The 20,117-nt window shown below is 38.0% G+C and overlaps 1 protein-coding gene across 17 annotated transcripts in view; it reads left to right on the plus strand.

Moving 5' to 3' along the window:
* ptprk (protein tyrosine phosphatase receptor type K) overlaps nt 1-20,117 on the plus strand; it is a 100,944-nt gene that overhangs the window by 32,528 nt on the left and 48,299 nt on the right. For all 17 annotated transcript variants that reach the window (XM_016668194.1, XM_016668204.1, XM_016668197.1 and 14 more), the window contains 4 exons: nt 8,144-8,266; nt 14,360-14,520; nt 15,654-15,705; nt 15,786-15,844. In XM_016668194.1, the coding sequence (XP_016523680.1) occupies nt 8,144-8,266; nt 14,360-14,520; nt 15,654-15,705; nt 15,786-15,844 (395 nt within the window). The remainder of the gene's footprint in view (nt 1-8,143; nt 8,267-14,359; nt 14,521-15,653; nt 15,706-15,785; nt 15,845-20,117) is intronic.

The raw sequence follows: 20,117 nt of genomic DNA on the forward strand, positions 1-20,117 counted from the left end.
GTATTTCCCATTATCGGATGAACCCTTTTGAATAGCAATGCTGCGTAGGTAAGTTTCTCTACACCAGCTCTTCCTGTTTTTTTGGAGCTGGTCACACACAATCTGTTACATTTTGATGCTGTTTTTTATTATTGAATTGAAACTGAAAGTTTAATATGTTTTTAAGAGAAAACTCAAAAGCAAATCGCATAATCGGGAAGTCAAAAATCTTTTCATTCCTGAACACAATCCAGGTTTTTAATCAGAATCTATCATCTAAATTGAGCATTTTAGATTGCGTCTAAAATGTTACAGTTTATTTATGTTCATATTAATTATACGATTGTATTTTACAAAGACCATTACTCAAAATAAAGCAAGCGGGATTCTGTCCCTTCACCCAGTCAGTGCAGCCGAATCACGAGCTTTTGTAAAAAACATCCATCCGTCCGTCCGTCCGTCCGTCCATCCATCCCTCCCTCCCTCCCCATTTCGGCCGCTTGTATCCGTGATCTCGTTCTTTCGGTCATGACCCAAAGCTCATGACCATAGATGAGGGTGGGAACGTAGACCGACCGGTAAATCAAGAGCTTCGCTTTTTGACTCAGCTCTTTTTTCACCACGACGGATTGTAAAAAACAAACAAACAAAAAAAAAAAAAAAGAAGTGAGATGGTTGGAATTTGAATTGAAAACCTGCATTAGGAGAAGAGAGGTGAGAGGAGAAGATAGTCAGGGGTGGCAGGACTGAAAGACTCCTCAGAAGAACAAACTCACATTTCTGTTTTTACTGTTGCTGTCAATGGAAACCCATGAATTAGTCGAGCACACACTCACACATATGTACGTTTCAGATTCAATTACAACATTGTGAGATGAAGGAGAAATTCTCCAGCCTTCAGCACTTCCAATTAAAGTACTGCATTGAGCGTTCCTGGGTGTCGCTGTGTGCGGCTGCGTGCGTACGCGCGCCGGTGTGTTGCCGTGTATTTTAAGTGTGTGATTGCGCGAGCCGGTGTGTATGTTTTAACACCCAAGGTGTGTATGTATATGGGTCTTGGCTTTGATGGCTTGGCGCTGCGCTACAAGGTCCGCTGAGGCGTGACAAGTGGGAGCTTGTCTATGTGTGTGCCTGTGCATGCTTCTCTGATGTCACCTTGTATCATTTCAGGCTAATTTCACCTATTCTCAGACAGCCAGAGAGAGAGAGAGAGAACAAGAGGCCGAGACAGTGAACAGAAAGTAGAGACGACACATAGGGTAAATGATAAGGTACAACTTTATTAGTGTCCTTGAGATAGTCAGCTTCAGGGCTACTTAGTGAAGCATGTTCACAGAAAAAAAAAAACAACCAAATAGACGGTTTTGTTGCTCCATAGAGTAGAGAGGTACCAAAATAGTGTTATTATCACCATTACTGTTATTAACTACATAAAGAACATTTGAACTTTTCTGCTTTTGGCCATTTTTAGACTTCTTCACTACATTGGAATCTAAAAGTTAGATGTGAATATAATTTCAGGTCTGCTCTCAAAATTATGAGGTCAGAATTGCAGTAATTAAAAAGTGAGGATTATATTGTAGCTGGATTGGATCTTTAAGAACACTTCAGTTATTTATTTACTTTTTTTTTTACAATATTCACACTTCATCCTTCGAAATCCCCCCTTTCTTTGTCCCAGTGCTACATTTTCCCTCCTCATCCTCCGTACCCTTCCCCTTTGCTTCACCTTCCCTCATTCATGTTGTCTTATCTGCTCTCCGGTGATAACATCTCTGCCAGCAGCCTGAAACAGAGCTCTCCTGATAAATACTAGACAGACAGAGTGGTGAGAAGGAGGCAGAGGGTTTGTACTTTATGTAGATTATAGACAGAATTTGTTGCGAGGGTGAGATAGTGTGTCTTCTCCTGGGCCCTTCAGATTCCCGAGCAGATTTAGACGTTTTCATCTTGGCTCACAATCAGGGCTAAAACGTGAAGATGTTTTCAACCAGCTGACCTCTAACAATGTTACAGTCCTCTGAGCTTTTGAAGGATTTTTAGTTTGAACAGATACAAAAAAGTTGCACTGATATATATATATATATAAAGTATCATTATTTGAAGACACTCGGGTCATGAAGGTTATTCTGACATAATGATGTAGTGAACTCGACTTCATTGAAGATGCATTTCTTGCATGCTAATAATCTCCATGAACTTGTAACTTTACAACAGATTCCCTGTTCAGAATTCAGAGCCCAATTTCTGCTGATTTGCCTCTTATGGCTGCCTATTATTATTACTGTTATTATTGTTATTGTATAAGAAATACAAATAGCATATTTTTATTAGATGCAGTGGATCCATAAATGTTGATACTCCAACTGTAGAAATGTGTCTTTCTGTGGGATCTGAAAAGTGACCAAATGTTTAATAAATGTAAGACTCTAGAGCAGGGGTCCCCAAGCTACGGCCTGCGGACCGGATCCGGCCCGCCTCCTCATTTGGTCCGGCCCCCTGAACAATACTGGATCCGGCCCGCCTCCTCATTTGGTCTGGCCCCCTGAACAACACCAGAGAGCATTCAGTGTTTATTTTCATATATATGTGGATTTTTCTTCAACCACCAGGGGCGCTCTTGAGCAGATATGAAACTTAGTTTCCCCTCAATGGAATATATACTAGTCAGTACCAGTCACCGTTTCGCTCACAGTTTTTTTTTCCATTTGCATTCTGGGTAAAAATCTATCTACAAACGCGAATATGTCGTCGGCAGTAATCCAATCCCCCCGACCAGAAAAGGGAACAGTCATGTGGCCCTCGCAGGGAAAAGTTTGGGGACCCCTGCCCTAGAGCCAAGTACAGTGTCATAACAGTTTAAAACTGCTATAGTTAAAATATGATCACGGTCACACTATCACTGTACCTACATAATTGTATCACCTTGCCTTCAGTCTTAGTTTCAGTAAGACATAACCCAGTATGATTATTTTGCACCAAGAAACTAATATTGTCTTGGGGTTCTTAGATTTGATGATGAGTCCAGTTTTTAGCTTAGACCTTCTGAAGGATGTTCCTGAATGTTCCAGAGGTGGGGGGAAAAACACACTTCTGCTCATACACAGCAGTTGTTAGATCTGATTTAATACTGCCTCTTCTGCAGATCAGTGAGATTACTACAGGGGGAGCAAAAGCTAATCAAACTACCCATTGTAACACCGTCTGGTCCTTGCCAAATAATAATCTTGATCTACACTAACAATTGGGAGATTGGGAGAGATCCCTCCAGCCCCCCAGGGCACGTACAGATCCATGTTTTTGAAGAGTTTTAGTGAAGGCGCTTTTGTTTGTTTCACCTCATGTAGGTGGAGGTCAATGCAAATCAACGCAAAATGATTTTGAGTGATGGTGGCAGATGTTGTCTGAGCCATTCAGCAGTCTTTCAGAGAAGACTGCAGCCATCCTGTGTCGCTGTGGATGTGTGAGTGGGTGTGTGTATGGTTTCCTGTCTCTGCCCTTGAGCCTTTATCAAGTCCTTCTAATTATTTTATTATGCAAATGAGTCACCATTATTTTATTAGTGAGACGACCAATCAGAGAAGCTGATTAGGAAGTGATTAACATGCAGTCCGTGTGTTTCTCCCTCGTTCTTTCTCTTGCCCTGTACGTGTGTTTGTGCGTGAACGCGGGTGTGCATGTGTGTCCTTGTAATGTAGGAGAAGGTGGCAATAATGACCCATCTGGACAAGTACTCATGCATATACATGCACTTTGAAAGCTGTTGTAAAGATTAGTTATACCACATTTTTCCATTAGTACATTCTGAAAAATGCAGATTCTGGAAAAAAAAAAGGGTGAACCTTATGGCCAGTGTCGCCAACTCTTCTAATAAAGCTTTGAAATTTTTCATGAGGGTGAATACACATTTTCCAATGATGTTTTATCCTACAGTAGCTGTTTTCTTTTCTCAATGTCTGACAGACAGAATCTTTTCTGTTATACACCAGACAAGATTACCAAAATATTTCAAAGTGCCAGATATCAGACTCACATGCTCACATTTTGTCCCATTCCTCCTGACAGAACAAGTGCAACTGAATCAGTTCTGATGGCAGACTTGCACACTTACCGACTGTTCATTGTTTCAATAACTTTGTAAAAAATTTGGTGATATTCTTAGGTTCTCTGTCCACTGGAAGACCCGTCATGTTGAGTTGGCTTCTTCCTCTCTAAGCGGCCTTCAATCCTTTTTAATTGTCTGAACAGATTAACTTGGCACTTTTAGTCATAGTATGCAAGGATGAACCAAGCTTGGAGTTCTCCCAGGTTCTCTTCCTGATATATTGGCCGGCTAATTTTCATTTTTCCATGAAATCACACAAGGAAGCAGTGTGTCTGAGATGTTGGCTTAAAATTCACCCACAAGCGTGCCTCCAATTAGCTCAAATATTGTTAATTAAGATTAAAAGCTTAAAAAAAAGATTAAAAGCTTGCATGCCATGGCATTATCAACTTTAAGTTTTAAAGGCATAGTGCAGGGATCTTACTCTATGAACTCTTCTGAATTTGAAAAATTAAGTAATACAAAATTATCCCACTCAGTATTTGAGCATTGTGGAAAATATTTTTAGATCATCCTAAGTGAACAAAAACCAGAACATTAATCTTCACTAAAGTGAGAAATAAGATTTAGTGACAGCAATACGATTTTAAAAAGATATCCTGCTGCCAAATTTAAGTTGTAAAAAAAAAAAAAAGTTTAATGCGACAGTGGAACAGATTTTGGCTTTTTGTTCACTCTTTTTTCCCCCTTTACGGCAAAACGTGAGTTCATGGTCTGCTTGGCTCATTATTGGCAGCATGGATTTGCTGTCAGTTGCATGTATCAGTGATTCTGTGTTGCCTTTTGCTGGCTACACATTTAGTAAAGCCACGAGCTAACTTGATATTTGTATGTGTGCAGACAGTTTCATGCTATTTTTGCAGCTCAATCACACACAAACATACACACACACACACTAGCACTGTGTTTAGTATGTCATTCAGAGATGTCCAAACAAGAGCTGAGGATTTTTCTTTGTTTGAACAAATTTCCTTAACACAGTGAATGAAAATTTGGAGCACTGGAATGTTTTATTCTCTGCTGAGCCAAGGTGGAGCACCTCTAATAAAGTTTGTGCACAAATTTAAAGCATGGTCTGCTTAAATCCAGCCAGTGTAGTATGAAGGTAACGTTAAAGAGGTGGAAGAAGACCAAAAACTCTGGAGTTTGCAACCCAAGGTTAAGTGCCCCTAAAATGCCAGAACATGGCCAAACAGATTTGCTCCAATTTTGCAGAAAATAATATATAAAAAAAAAACCATGAAAACATTGGTTTGATTTTTAGTTTATCTGTCCTTTTGTATTTGATGTACCATAGCTACATCAAATACTTGTACTATTTTTACATCTCTCAGTGTAAAAATAGTACAAGTTAGAGAGCCTAGAGCTTTTAGCTCACCAAAAGTAAAGTGTAAATCCAAATGATTACTTTTCTGATGTGCCGGTAAACATTGTAATAAACTGCTGTCCAGGGTGACCTTCTATCAGAGATTCCAATGATAGGTTGCAGAAACTTTGAGTCGCATGCAGAACAAAGCAGGCAAGGAAAATGAATACAATAACAAGATATGAAAATCAATCCATTTGAATGAAGATAATACAAAAAGGAATATTGTAATTGAAAGATGGTTTATTGTGCTGATGCTGTGTTCACCCAGGTTTGCTAGTTTGGTTTTCTAGCCCCAAAATCTGCATTCTTCCAATAAATGTTTCTGGAACTCTACTTGCAACCTCACCAGCGTTTCACACGTTGCTCTTTTTGAACCACGCAGAGAGAACTGCATGGCAGCAAGATGTAAGCCGACACACGCTGTTGGGGACCAAGAGATCGTGCAGTTTTACACAGCATGCACACGGACACAAACATTTTGACGTCAAAAGTGGAGAAAGTCATTTTTCTTAATCCAGAAGCTGTAAATTTATTCATAGGATAAATCGTTTTGCTATAGAATATGAAAAAAAAAGTCATCATGTTGGTATACACTGCACTCCCTTTGTCCTGTCTTTTGGTAACTTGCCGTGACAAAGACTTAATTGAACTGATTGTGACTGAACTGATTTTCACAAAGAGGAGCTGAATTAAAGGATGTCGCTGAGAGGATCCAGTGTCCCTCTGAGGCTGTGAGTCACAGCCAGCTATGCAGCCGCCAGCCGAAGACAGTCGCTTAGTTTGATGTTAACTTGTTTCTCCTCTGGCGGCGTCTGTCACCTCTTGCTATGCCTCTGCAGCAGGAGCTCGGATCAGCAGGGTATCTGAGGGCCTGTCGTTCTGCTTTCCATCACATCCGCCACAATTTGCTTTAGGACACAGGTAGTGAAGCTTTAACTCCTAAATGAATACCAGGAGATTTATGTTGCTGACAGTGCTGGTTGCTGATAATGCTTAAAGGTGACCTCCTCCCACGAACCTGTCTTCAGTAGTTTTTCAGTCATCTTTAAACATGGAATTTGAATGTTTTTTTTATTATTTTTTTAAGTTTACTTTCATAACTTTTAGACTCCAAAAGCAAAAGTTCCTGGAAGAAATTAGTTTTTAAACAACGGAATAAAATATTCAGCTTTGATGTTGGTTTCGAAGATGCTAGCCTCATATTCATACTATTCTTGCCGTGCACTTTGTATGTAAATGTGCAAACATTGAGGTTGGAGAGGTACAAATATGGTTTCATGTTTGACTGCCTTATTTTTAACTGAGATTATATGGCTTTTGTTCAACACAAAGTATATGTTATTTTAAAAATGGATCTATCAGTTTTATTACAATGCTCCATACTGATTTTAGTCAATTCTTGTTTCAGAATACTTCACTTACAAGCATTCCTGTCCTGACTGGTTCTTAATTATTTGTATTTAAAGGAGAGGCAGCATCACCCTGTACAAGAGCAGTCATTGTAAAACAGCTGGGATTACTTACTTAACAGCAGTCTCATTTTATGCATTATAAAGTGGAGACCATTTCCTTGGCTCTGAGATTTCTAATAGGTTGCCAAAATTTCCAAAATCCAGCATGTTTTATTACAGACAGCCTGGAAACTCAAAAGGATAAAACAAAGCAACTTTACTCATCTTTCCAGGTAAATTCCAGGTACATTCGCCTCTTCCCTTGTTTGATGAAATGTTCCAAAGTCGGGTACAAATTCACATCCTATTGCCGTTTGATGTGCCATTTAAATGTGACCAGTTGGTCAATGGCTGGTTAACCTGAAAATGGTCTGTTTCCAGCTGCCAGCCAATCCATCTGTTATAAATACAGAGCCACTTCTAATTTCGACCTTAGCTAAAGCAGCTATGGTAGAAGCAAATTCAGTCAATATTAAAAGACTCATTTATACCTTAATTTTTGAACAGACAACAAAAAAATATACTTGCACACTCAAGATGTGTCTATCTTTACAGTTCAAAACGGGACATCATTCACTTTGCAGAATTTACAAATAATCTGAAGATTTCTCCACAAATCTTTGCATGCCATTCATTTCTACTTTAGCTCATGAAGGACACAAAGGACACCTCTCTTTCGCTAACTGGCAAAGACTTGAATCAGATGGTATTGAGGCTTTTCTTATCCATGTGTCTTCCAGCCATTTTATTAACACAAGCTCTGCATCACTGCTAGGTCAATGAATCAGATAGCTAGTAGTGACCAGCATGCTGTTCCTATCAGCGATATTACCAGCATGAGCCACATATCACTGCGGGTCGATCGGTTCGGCTAGCTGTCAGGGACAAGTGACGTCTCTCTGTGTTAGAGCCAACTTCCTGTTAAGGCGGAGCCAGAGGCGGCCAGCTCACACATGGTTAGCCCAGGGGCTGTGGTGATGGGCTCAGATGATCAGCTGAAGGCTCTGTTGCTTTGAGTCAGAGGTGATCCTGACTGGCCTTGAGTGATGACTGATGGAGCTTGAACTCCTGGTGGTTTTTTAATGAGCTCTGGCAAACAGACGTTTGTCGAAAGAAAGCAAACGGGAAAGAATCAAAGAGGGAGAGTGAAATGAATATTGCATCAAAGTAAACTTTTATTTCTGCAAGCCATCTTTCTGTTTGGATTAAATCAACTTTATTATGTCTTTTTGTCTGCAGGAAGCTGTACGTTTGACGAGGGTTTCTCTCAGTGCGACTACCAGCAAGACCTTTACGATGACTTTGACTGGACCCACATCAACACCCAAGAAATGCCATACGTCTCACCAGACCTGCCACAAGGTACCGTCCAACTTTATGTATATATTACATTTAAGTTTTGTTAAATTATTACATTTATATTATTTTACCAATAATTTACATGCAATATATCAACAGCTGCATTATTGGAATAAAAATGTCTATATACAATTGAACTCTTAGAAAATAAATCTAAGAATTCTCAATAACATCCGTCTGTCCTTGGATTAATTGTTTAAAGTAGAATAGATGTTGATTGCACATATAATGAATGCCATTCTTAAGAGATGAAAATATATATATATTTAGAAAAATGTTATACATGGATATTTGATGAAATGTCCATCCTGCACTTTAGCTGTTATGCCCGAACTCTCACTTCCACTTTTTAAAGGGACTTTAAATGTTAGGAACAGTGCGATTGAACATTTTAGTGGTTGAGTAAATGTGATGCATAAGGCAAGTGAAATGACACCTGCAATGATCTGTAGCATAAACATAAGTGTACTAAAAATATTTAGCACTCTTAATGTTTTGCTTAATGAACTTAAGAGCTTTAAAACCTTGACTCCTTCACAAAAAGCCAGCTAATATGATTTTATGATCTTTTTATTCTTTCTTTCTTTTTATCTCAGGAAAGTCCCTCCTGATACTAATAGTAAAAGAGAAAATAGGAGTTCATGTTTTCAGGGCAACATAGTATGCTTTCATTTTTGTCTTGTGTCTATCATCAATCATTTCGTAAACCCTGTGGCCATGTTTTATGACTTCTCTGAGAGTCTCTTACTGCGCCTTACTTCAGTAGCAACAAGTTTAACTACTTTACCAAGCCTGACAAAATCCTTCATATGTGTTGATGTTTCATGATTCTGTTCAGTTATATTTATAGTGAAACTTGTTCCAAATTCTCCTGTTATATTATAATGCATGCTTTGGCTTGAAATGCAGACATTTTACATTAAACCAGTATTCTTAACACTTTACTCCAGACTATAACTCTCCTTCTTTTTACTCTCCTCTCTTGTCCTTTCCTTCTCTCCCCTACCCCTCTTCAATCAGTTGATTTTTTTTTTCTCTCAGCAATGATGATGAACGGGAAATTAAATCTTTCTGCCTCAGGGCCGAGTGTCTAATTAACAGAATATGAGGTCATTAATCAACAGCGGCCAACAGGCAAGGTTGCCTACTTTACAGTGTTAAACGAAAAATGTTTTAGTATTAACTAGCCGAGCAATGTTCAAATAATAACTTGCTTTATCAAATTAAAATCTCAAAGAAAAAAGTAGAGATGTTGGAGCAGTGATCTGTAAGAGCAAAACATGACGAAAAATATTCTTTTTAAAGTTTCTTTCACTCTTTGTCATTTCTTATCTTAATTTTCCTCATGTCCTCTTTTTGTTGGGGAAGATTGCGACATTGTTACCATGACAATGCAATGATTTTGTTTATCTCTGACGCTTGTTATCATGGCAACCCACCTTTGCTGACATTTAAAGAAAAGTTCATTTCAACATCTTCTCTCCTCAGCTTTCACATAGACTTAGATTTTACTCTAGAAATGTGGGTTGGTGTCTAGTAAGTAGTTGTTTATGACAAAACACAGATATCCACTGGTGGACAGCCTTGCATTATATGTTATAAATACCAAATGGTGTCACTCTGCAGCGTAGGCAGAGTTGCTACCTCGGCGAGGTTAAACACCTTTCCCAGGGGAGCAGATCTGCTATGGCTAGAATTAACATAGCATTAACTTCTCCAGAACCTTGTGGGATGAACAGGTCGGAGGGATTGCAAAGCAGGTTAATGGCTTGGAGATGTTGGTTCACTGCCTTGCCTAAAGGTACAGGATCATGAGCTGATCCCTTTGCAGCCGGGTGCATTATTGACACCCGGCTGCTAATAATGCCAGCCGGGTGTGGAACAGTGGTTGCAGAGAATGGGAAATGAGACTTCGGAGAGGATTAGAGCCACAGCATTTAAGTAGGATTTTTCCACAGAGGAAAGTCTTCAGTTATGACAGTAAATGCCTGGCCGATGGGCACGGCAGCTATGTTTATGTTGGAGCTGATTGTTAAATTCTCCTTGAAGGCATGGGAAAATTTGAAAAGGCAGCTCCAAAAATACTCAGCATAACAACAGATTAGCAACTTCCACGAGTCTTCTTATAGTGTCACTGTGAATGTTTGATGTCTCGAAGATGATGTCAGAAGATAGTTAATAATCTGTTAAGGTAGTTTTTTTTTTTTAATTTAATGTGTTTGCAATTGTGAAACTTTTTTTGCTTTAACCTAGATTTATTTGTCCCACTTACTAATCACTCCTTGAACCAAAGGCAGTGTTAAGTGTCCATGGATGGTTAGTAAATTTTTTAAGAGCTAAAACTCATCTATGTAATCTCGCTGGGGGCTGATGCTGGCAGTCCACCATGGTGAGGGCTGGGAAGCTATGTTGGCAAAGAGTGCAGCGCCAGTTGAACATTCACAGGCTGAAACTCTGAGGCTCAGCAGACTAAAGCAGATACTCTCGACTCATAATGTTGTCAGCCAGTAACACTCTAAACCTATTTGGCATGCCTTTCTCTCCAAGTCTCCTCTTTTTCCGCTTGCTTTCAATAGCAATTTCTCAAATAAGGGAGGAGAGAAAGAAAGACAAAGATGAAAACTGTGACTGTGTCACTGGATGTTTTAATAATGAATCGCGAGAAATGCATCAACACATCATTAAAAATAACATTAAAGCCTCCGTTTTTGACAGCCTCTCTGGTATACCTTGACTATAAACTTAATGATGGTGGTGTCAGTTGAAGTCAAAGTAAAGCTTGATTTGTGGAGCACTGAGACTGCTAAGTCCAATTAGCCTTTGTTCACCTTCCTAAGAGCATTGTATGTTGCTCAGATCAGCAAGGCTGTGGTCTGATTGTTTGGACAGAGCTTGTTGAAATGTATCCTGCTTACTGTATTTTTTGTATTCTTTATTTGGATTTGGATGTGTATACTGTAGTTAGAAAAAAAAGCCCTCGTATTTATGTTATCATATAGCTAGAGCAAGGAGCACGATTAGAGTTACTTAGGCCATAAAGTTTGGGTAAATGTAGAAAAGTTACTACAAGTTTGATGCAGAAGAAGGAAATAGGAGGCAGGGGTGCTGCCAAAAACGTTTTTCTGCACCAGTTTGATCTATTCTGGACTTGACGTGTTTGTGACTGAAGAGAAGACGTCTTTAGTCTCTTAATGCCAAAATGTGTGCAAATTCCTCCCATCTGCTGAACTTGAGATGCATGTTTTCATGAATTTGGCCCATAAAAGCAAATAACCCTGCATGCAACACAGTTAGAAGAAAACTGAAGAGCTTTATGTGGATGTATTCCAGTGGCCATCATTGCTATAAAAAGCAAAACATTTTGTCTGGCTTGGTTTTAATTATAAACATTGATCATGTTTTGCCTTTGAACTAGTGAAATTCATATGCATACATATCACCAGATAGTTAACGTTCATTAAGAATAATTGGCAGGTTGAGAAACAAATGAAAAATAACTAAATCAAATTAATGTAAATATAGTTCAACTAAACAAATAATTGCATTGTTTCTCCATATCACTGCCACACAGCTGTTATTTCTGTGACACATTTTAGGTCTTAAGGCTGTCATAGCATTTTTTTTCCCAGGCTCATTATGTCATCATTCTATTAGGAGCCATTTTCGACTTTGGCATTTCAAAGACATCAGCCATTTTAGAAACTGGCAGACTTAAGGTGTCAGATGTTCTTGGCATCCTGAAGTCGGCTTGGATGCCACAGATCGTGTTTGAATGCGTCTAGTTTCATGAACTGTCTCTTACCCACATTTTTCCATGCTATTTTCGTCCCAGGTTAGTTGTTATCATTAGTGTGATTCTGTAGGTCATCGGTAGGACTTTACTGGAAGTCATCTTAATGTTAACATCACTGAAAACACTGTTTATCTATTTGCTGGATATATGTATATATTTTTAAGGCAGTGTAATGACTTGGTAAGGCGCCAAAGGTTATATTTTGCAGTGTTGTGTGAGCTCTGACATATCTGGGTCTCTAACTGATAGAAGTATTTTTAGCTGGCAGCTATCTTAATGACACTTTTCTCCTGTAACCATTTTAGCATCAGTGCCAAAAAAGTATGAAATAAGAATGATGTTTATCAGTTTAGCTCCTGGTTGGTTTTGTTTTTGGGACCTTTGGTGACAGTTACAACCAGCAAGTAACCTTATAAAATAACAAATTTCAGCTGTTATTTGTGCAAAAGTAGGGATTTGAGTTGGTACTAACAACAACAACAGAAGAGGAGAAATCAAGCAGAAGGAGCTACTTAAATAACTGCAGTGGTGAAAGATGTGTCCTTAACTAGATGCTCGCGTTTTTTCGTTGAAAGCCCACAATGTTCCGCTTTGTTCTGAAGGGAGTGTTTTATCACAGTAGATTAGCTAAAGAATAATTCATAATCACAATTGTTTTTATGACTACTGTATAATGTATATCGAGCATAGAACAATATGCAATTAAAATAGAACAACTTTTGTTATTGTAAAGGCCTATTTTACGGCATTTTGTCTTTTTTTTGTGTTTAATTACATATTTTAATGGTAATTGTTAATCATGTCCTATTATATGGTGTTTTCATCTGTCTCGCTCTACTGCTAATCTTTTCAATTCTTCTTTTTAATACAGACAATGTATTTTATTCCTGAAAGTCGAAGATTAGTCCAATGGCTCAACTCAATAAATGGAAAATGCCATTACAAACTGGTCTTATTTTGTTATTTTGTGTATTTCATGCTGCTTCTGCTGAACAAATACAGCCTTTAATGAAAAATAATTTGTTTGGCTAATGTCTCATTTATAACCAGCTAATGTTAGATTATCAAATTAATACAAAGGAGGGAAGTATTGCATTTCATCATATTTCAGAGCAGCAACATCTGGTGAAGGTCTTAGCTGATTACTAGAACATCTGGATGGGCTGGCTCTTTGTACACCCAGATTAAGTTTTTTTTTTTTGCTTCACTTTCTGCAGTGCTCCATTGGGAATATAAAGTATTAAAGCGCTTAGTAGTACACCAAAGTCTAAAATGCATTCACTAATTTTCTCATCCAGAGAAACTGAGATTCAAGACTTTTCTGACCAAAATAGCAACCCATCCTCTCACCAACTTATTGTAGAAAGCAACAGATTTTTAAAAAGAAACCTATATTTACGCTTTGTTAAAAAAAATTGCTTGTCCGTATTCACTTTTAACCAGTTCTCTTGTCAAAGTTAATATTGTACAGAGATAGCACTAGCTTGCATAACATACTTATTAAATAAACTGGAAGTTTATCTAAAGTAAGGGAATTCATTTTTTGTGAACTAAACATATGGGCAATTATATCAATATATATTATGATTACAACATTTAACATTTCAACATCTTATGGAACAGTTTCAATGAAACCTGATCAATATAAATTTCAATTTGAGCGTCTTTATTGATCGATGAGGTTCCTTTAAGATGCTTCTCTTACACAACAAACTCAGTCACAGATTTGTTTAAAACTAATCAAACTTTTGTCTCAGCACCACAAACCCAGCGCATTCAAGAAAAAGTCCAAAAATGTTTAGATTGTGGAGGCAAAGACTCAAGGGTATCTGTACCAGAAAACGAACCAGGAAGCAGATAGAAAACACAACTATAAGCTGACTTTGACTTAAATCCTGTTTGTCCCAAATGAAAGACGTCTGTTAGTCATGGGTTAAATTTACTGCTGTTTTTCTGAGAAATGCTCTCTGGGTAATTTTTATGCATAATGCTGAAAAGAACCTACACAGAGCAGTGGGTTTATACATGTAGGTACATGCAAGACAAGCTGTGGGCATGCAGCCCACTCTTGGCAAGTACAGTCACTCTACTGACTGTCTTCACACAAACTGCCTCCTCATTAAGCAGTCTCTCTAGGCCCTGGATTTGAATAAGTATTGTGTGCACAAACAGAAACAGCGGTCACAAAAAGGAACTCATTCTTGGGTTGCATTCACAAGTTTCTTACTTTGTCTGATTATTTGGGATGTTGATCTTCTGACTCTACTTAACTGTACTTGTGCTTTGTCCTTTCCTGCACTCAGGCTCCTACATGTTTGTGGATGTTTCTCAGTATGATGTTGGGGAGAAGGCCAGGTTCCAGCTGCCAGTTATGAAAGAGAACGACACTCACTGTATCGACTTCAACTATCTGCTGACAAGCCCTGATGGCTCCAGCCCAGGAACCCTCAACATCCTGGTGAAGGTACTGAGTACTAAACCAGAGAAACTGGTCTAGTTTTTTCCCCACCTTTGTGAAGGAGCCTCCGGTCGTAGCGGCTTAATGGTCTGAGAATGATTGCTTTACTTTATTTAGTTTTTGTCTATCCCTTGGAGAAAAAAAGTATAAATTAAGTACAAATGTAAACCTTAACCACCATCTGTGAGGAATTTTTTTTTCTTCCCTTAGGTTACATTTGATGAGCTGGAATGCATTAATTTAAGCAAATGAAAGCTTTTGTTTGTCCCAACTGTAGATGGAAACCAGAGTCCCTCCAGTTAAAACAACAAAGAAAACTTAGAGGAAAATATCATCTGTTTTTTTGTGAAATATTCCCACATTTTGTGCATCAAACTTACATTTGCTGACTTGGAAAAAGGAAAGGAAAAAAAAAAGAGTATCCTATTAAAACATGAATCTGATAAACCAAAAAACCCATCTCACTTTCTGGTTCCAAGTGAAATTAAATTTTGTTTTCTTAAATCGTGTGTTTTAGTATTTATTTTACTTTTTCTTTTTTATTTAATTCTGTCAGATTTCCGAAGTTTTAAATTGATCATATTTTTTGTTCAGGTGGCACAATGTAAACATCACAATATATTCTAAGTGTTTTGAACTTGCATTTTTCATGTTAACATAACATTTAGTCAGTTGGACAGAGTCTAACTGCAGCAGATGCTCACACTGGACATGAATGACATTAACCAAAATGTGGAAGGTGAGCAGTTGATGGAGGCGCAGATGCAAAAGACTGTAAAGAAGATAATAGATATACCACAACTGCTATCAACATCGCAGTACTTATTTTAAATTACTGTAACTTCAAAAAATGTTTTTAATATTTTGCAGCCTTATGTCGTGATACAAACTGGAACTGATCCATTTGGAGCTTTTTACAGTTTGATGACCATGAATGACAATATAATGGCTTCATGGTTTTAGAATATTTAAACAATATTTTAAACTTAGTCCTTCATACTGGCACTGAGCGCTAACACTGGTAACCAGCCCCTTAGCTAAAATAAACCATCACATGTCCTTGTCATTGAATTTGTAAATCTACAAATCATGTGCTGTTTGGGTGACTCCTGTAAAACATTCTATTATACTACTTCTAGGTAAACAAAGGTCCTTTGGCAAACCCAATATGGAACGTGACGTCCTACACTGGTAAAGTTGCACTTATTCTGTTGATTTGCACTTTTGTGCATGTTTCATTTCCTCATGTTGGCTCTAATTATGTTCTGCAGGTAAAGGCTGGCTGAAAGCTGAACTCGCCGTGTCCACCTTTTGGCCTAATGAATACCAGGTAAATTTGTGAGTTACAGCCAAGGGCTATGTAAAATGATTCATATCCAGTAGCGTTAATGTGAAAACACACATCACACACAAATGCAGACGCATACTCACGCTGTGAGGCAGGCTGCTGATTTATTTGTGTTGACTGAGTCTCAGGAGGTGACGATTAGGCTAGGGTGTGTTTATGCATACATGTGTTTGTGTGCTTGCGAGCATGTCGTCACATTTGCCTTTGACATAACCAACATTGCCTTTAATATTTTTTTCGTATGTATTATTTATGCATCTCTAATGAGCACCTGTCTTACCTGATGTGAAATTAATGGGTTTCAAAAGAAGAGAGCATTGCAGGACCATTGCGTTAGGTTCCATTATACTGATTTTGTGTGTGCGTGTGTGCGCGCGTGTTTTGTTTTGTTCTTTCTTAAAATTGTGTTGTTGACACATGTGCTCATGTTTTCAGGGTATCCTGGTGCTGAATGTTCTTGTAGGCATAAATATAGATCAAGCCATCACACACAGCCTGGGGACAGTATACCACTACTATAAGGCCAAGTGCAAAGCGTCCCCCAAATGGCCCATCTGGTGCCCTCATCCCTCTGACTGTGGCGGGAGCTCACCAGCTCGAAACCCATGTGTCAACATGTTTTAATTGAACATAATCATCTTCATTTGCTGAGGCGCATGTAACGTTTTCAGACTTTGAAGCAGGTTATTGGCTCTGAGGTTATGAAGCTATTTTGTCGTGTTTGAACATGCGTCTGTCTTAGCACTTTTGCTTGACTGATTTCTCCGGGGGAAATCTTTTCTCGTGTAGACATACTGTACCCTCGGAGACAGAAATAGATGAACACACAAACCACAAACACCTACACATCGCTTTTTCCTGGAGTGGTAATTATCAATGTTGCCATTATTTCATCTATTTCAACCATGAGAACTTTTTCTCTCAAGCTCATGAAACTATTTTAATTTCAGTACTTTGTGGTTTGGAATGAATAATATAATGAGTTCTTACATTAGTATGTTTATATTTTTTATATGTAGAAATGTGACAACACAATTGACCTTGAAATAGACATTTCTTTGAACCCTTTATTTTGTCCATTGAAGCCCCATGATTGTGTTTTTATTGTCTTGCTGAAAGCATCGCTACATCATCCTTTTACTTTATGTGCAAAATCATGAGTTGCAGATGTGCTTGGGATTTCTTTTTGTTGCAGCTTTGTCAGCATAGAACTGAGCTAGAATTAAATTTAGCTACATGCTGGCAACGTTTGAGAAAAGTTTCCAAAACACCAAAAACACATTCGATTTTTTTCCCCTTGTACCTTTTTGTACAGTTGCAGCTGGAAATCAGGTGAGCTGGATATTAATTTTAATTTTCTCAAACATTTTACAAGTTAACACAGTTATTAAATAGAAAAAAAATCTATCATCACATTAAGAAAGAAAATGAATCAACTCTAAGATCTGAGGGTAAATCTAAATTGCTTTGTTAATCGCTTTAATTGTGATAATTATACTCCACCAATGCACAGAAAATGCAATCTCAATATACTTTACAAAACAAGGAGGTACAATTTGGATCAAATCATATAAAATCCATTCTAAATGCAGTTCACGTTAATCCAGTTCATCCTAATATAATCCAGTCACTTATTCAGCATCCATTCCAATTAAATGCAGTCCACTTTAATACAAATTCTAATGTAATGAATTTTAGTCCATCATGTCACCAGTTAAAAATGTATCTAACTGAAGAAACTCATTGCACAGAATCAGTAAAAACACAGTTAAAATAAGCACTTAGTCTGTTCAGGAAAGAAACAAAGTTAAACTCAGTCACATGGGCACTTTAGTAGAGAGAAAGAAAAAAAAAACAACTGAAAAGTGTGTTAATGGAAGAAGTGACTTAATAATACACCTCAAAGTCCAGATCTCTTTGTTCTTCAAACTCAGTTATATCTTCTCTAGCACATTTTTTTAAAGGTTTTATTGGCTAGTGGCCTTTATTTGATAGTGAATTGACAGGAAAGTGGGTAATGAGAGAAGGGGGAAGACATGCGGCAAAGGTCACCAGGCCGGGATTCGAACCTGTGACTGCTGTGTCGAGGAGTGAGGCCTCCATATGTGGGCTGTGATCAACCCCTGCCCCACCTCAGCACCTGCACGCATTTTTTAATGGATAAGATTAAAATCCATTTCAGTCAACATAATAGGTTACAGATTTTTGGCTTCCATTTGGATATAAATGATAGAATAGACATACAGTTGCATACATCGAGTCTTTTAAACTTTTTGCTGAAATTTATTCAAGAAAATAAAATATTTTGGACTGACTAGTAGTCCACATAGCAGTCATAGCGCATGTGACATCTGAATTATTTTGTGTAGATTCATAACGCATCAGAAATTCTTACAAAATGTGAAATATGTCTAATCTTTTACACCAGATGTTTTTGTATATTTATGCAACGCATGAGGGATTTATGTGTGCTAAAGTCATATTTGCAAATGTCTTAGAAGGGGTTTCTAATGTCAAGGAATACTTTGTTTTTAGGAATGTCAGTGCAGAGGAATGACACACTGATTTCAGTTTCAGTTGCACCAACATTCTGTTTTAAATAGTTTTTGTTTTTCTGTAGCCATTATTGACTTGAGGCACTGGTAAGGTTTTCTTTTCTTTGCCTCGCCATTAGAAATCTATCTTCTGTGTGTTGCTGCTGGAACATTTTGTTGTTGTTTAGCTTTGGTTAATATTAGTTTGTGTGTACAGGCAGCCTGTGTCTGGAACCAAATTTACATTTCTAAGAATTCAGACTATAAAATGAGATGAAAAATATCTCCTCCCTGCAGCTTTAAAACATTTTTGATTTAGTGCCCGTAGATGCATACATCAAAGTGATATATGCAACCGAATGATAAGAGGATGTATGCCTTCGCCAAGCTCCACTCTGGAGTGATGATATGTCAGTCCTTTGCCTTCAGCATTTTAGAGCAGCTTTGCCTGTGTGAGAACTTGTAAACATGTGCTATCAATAATCTTGAAGCACAATGATGAGATCAGCTAGTCTGCAAATATTTGACACATGGATGATCAGAAGTTACTAGTGTCCAATCCATAACTTAAGGGATCTTGTGGCTGATGATCAAATGCATCATTATATCAAATGGCGAGGTGGAATAACTTACTGCCAAACTGCAGTGACCCGCAGGCTTCATAAAACTTATTTCAGTTCCAAAAGCTGTCATAGACGATATTATCAGAGACTAAAATAGATGGAGTGATGTGAAACATGATTTACTAAAGATTTTACTGCCAAAAGATGTGATTTGATAATTAAAACTATCAAAGATTCAGATCTCAAGTTGGAGCTGTTTAAGTCACCCAAGAGAATATGGTAAGATAAAATAAATGCAAAAATAAAAGCCGCTACTTTTTTTTCCCTACACTTTGAGCCATGCAGCTTTTCTGTAGATTTCTCTTCAGCCGCCAGGGGGCTCTTTAGCAGGAAGTGAATCAATGGAAGTCAGAATTGGAAATCAAAGAAGAAAACGCTAATTTTCATTTAGAACAAGCACATGCTAGCAGCAGGCACAATGGAGAAATGTTTTCAAACTCATACCCCCTCATCATGGGAAAAACACAAAGAAATTCATGTGATGCAGCTTTTAAGTTGAAGGCTATCGATCTGGCAGGACAGATCGATAGCCGCTGCACGTAAAGCTCGGCGTGAACGAATCCATGGTTCGGCGTTGGAGACGCAGGGCTGCGTCCTTAGAAGGCTTATTAAGAAAACCGAGAGCGGCGGAGATACCAGTGGTTTATAGCCCGGTGCAGCTTATATATGTACGTTTCCAGTTTTTTTTTTTTAACTTTCTGTAGTCCGGAAATTACGGTAATGTGTTTTCTCAATCAGACAGAGAGTAAGAATGTACTTAGCAACGTCTCCATGTGGCGATAAACTCTTGTGGGACCTAAGTGTCCCAGACTCTAACAACAAAGTCTCGGTAATTTGATTGGATAATAAATTTAACAAAGTTCTTAAAGTAATATATCATAGCTCAAAAATGTTTGAAGTCTTTTAGATGACAGAGTGTTTGCGCTTAACTTTTTTTTAATGACATTTCCCTCAAATTGTCCTTGATGAACGGCTTTGGACATGTCTTTAGCCCCAAACTGTTATTTACGCTAAAGATAGCACCTGTCAAGTTCCATAGAAGTGAGAACATTTCATGACGCCCCATTTAAAAAAAAAGAAAAAAAGTGGATATTTATT

The sequence above is a fragment of the Poecilia formosa genome, unplaced genomic scaffold (genome assembly GCF_000485575.1).
Source record: "Poecilia formosa unplaced genomic scaffold, Poecilia_formosa-5.1.2 Scaffold1, whole genome shotgun sequence".
Taxonomy (NCBI): domain Eukaryota; kingdom Metazoa; phylum Chordata; class Actinopteri; order Cyprinodontiformes; family Poeciliidae; genus Poecilia; species Poecilia formosa.